The following is a 1,747-nucleotide window of genomic DNA, read 5'->3' on the forward strand; positions in this document are numbered from 1 at the left end:
AACTTGTTCATGTTTATATGGATGGAGCTTGAACATATTCTTCTTAGCAAAGTATCTCAAGAATGGAAGAAAAAGTATCCAATGTACTCAGCCCTACTATGAAACCAATTTATAGCTTTCATATGGAAGCTATAACCCAATTATAAGCCAAGAAGAAGGAGAAAGGGGAGAGGTGGGGGCAGGATGGGTGGAGGGAGGGTAACTGGTGGAACCACACCTACAATGCAATTTACAAGAATACATGTTAAATTTACTAAGCGTAGAATATAAATGTCATAACACAATAACTAAGAAAATGCAGTGAAGGCTGTGTTAACCAGTTTGATGAAAAAAATTCATAATTATATATAAAACCAGCACATTGTACCCCATGATTGCATTAATGTACACAGCTATGATTTAATTTAAAAGAAAAAAAAAACAACTCTTGGCTTAAACGATTCTTTGGACTACAGGCTCCTGCCACAATGCCCAGCTATTTTTTGGTTTTAATTGTCTTTGTTGTTTAGCAGGCCCGGGCCAGGCTCAAACCTACCAGCTTTGGTGTATGTGGTCAGCGCCCTACTCACTGAGCTATGGGCACAGAGCCAGCAAGATCCCATTCTTTTTTAAAAAATCCTTTTTTAGTCCTGAATAAGTATGGCTTCAATTAACCAGTCTGTAGTGAAAGCTGTGGGTAACTCATTGTTTCCATAGTTGACATCTTGGGAAGATTCATGATTTCAGAGCATCAAATAGAACTTATTCCCAAGATGAGAAGTAGAATGATGGGTCAGTCTAAGGACCAGCCCCAGCTTCCACCCCCAGACCAAAGGAGGAGAGATTGGAAGGAATTTAGATCTCTAGGTCAAGGATCCTAATGAACTGAAGTCAGAATATCTATTCAGACTTTAGGAAAAGATCATTATGAGTACACACATCCTAATTCTGGACTTCTCTAAAGCCAGCTCCTGCCTTGGCCTACCATTCTGTTTTCTACTGATAACTTGAGGCATGTAGCCATTAACTGAACTAACCAGCTGTTCCTTGACTACGAAGGAGCCAGAATCCCCAGCCAATGGTAGTAAAGATGATGATGAGAGCCCTGGGTACTTCCTTAACTTGGCTCCTGTGTTACAGAAGCAACATCCAAGGCAGTATCGTCTGCAACAATGCTGTGATCGAGAAGGGAGCAGACATCAAAAACTGCTTGATTGGAAGTGGTCAGAGGATTGAAGCCAAAGGTAAACCAGAACCCAAGTTATAATCATAAATGACATTTTGATAATCAATAATGGTGTTATCTTTGAGAGAAAGATAACACCCTTGTCAATTTTTTTAACTCTGACCTAACAGTCTCATTTCTAGGAAGTCATATTTGCATGCAGCCTTACTATCAGAACATTGAAAACATACCAATAGATCTAATGATCTAATGTCCCAGATTAGCACCAGTACTTTACAATGGCTCTTGGATCTGAGACAGAAGGGCAGTAATGCAGCAAGAGCGCTGAAACTAGCTCTGGCCTCTTGAAGTCCATGGGCACTTCATCTAACCTGGTCTTTAAGGGAAGTAGTCCTATAGATTCCAAGCCTGGGAAAAGGTAAGCAGGATATAACACTCAGCCATTCTTTTTTTTTGAGACAGAGTCTGACTGTGTCACCCTTAGTGAAGTGCTGTAACATCACAGCTCACAGCACCTCAAACTCTTGGGCTTAAGCAATTCTCTTGCCTCAGCCTCCCAAATAGCTGGGACTACAGGCACCC

The 1,747-nt window shown here is 40.9% G+C and overlaps 1 protein-coding gene across 2 annotated transcripts in view; it reads left to right on the plus strand.

Annotated features, from left to right (window-relative positions):
• EIF2B3 (eukaryotic translation initiation factor 2B subunit gamma) overlaps positions 1–1,747 on the plus strand; it is a 102,617-nt gene that overhangs the window by 94,097 nt on the left and 6,773 nt on the right. For both annotated transcript variants that reach the window (XM_012812347.2, XM_012812348.1), the window contains one exon: positions 1,120–1,223. In XM_012812347.2, coding sequence (XP_012667801.1) covers positions 1,120–1,223 — 104 coding nt within the window. The remainder of the gene's footprint in view (positions 1–1,119; positions 1,224–1,747) is intronic.

The sequence above is a fragment of the Otolemur garnettii genome, unplaced genomic scaffold (assembly GCF_000181295.1).
Source record: "Otolemur garnettii isolate 467f Iridium unplaced genomic scaffold, OtoGar3 scaffold00202, whole genome shotgun sequence".
NCBI classification, from domain to species: domain Eukaryota; kingdom Metazoa; phylum Chordata; class Mammalia; order Primates; family Galagidae; genus Otolemur; species Otolemur garnettii.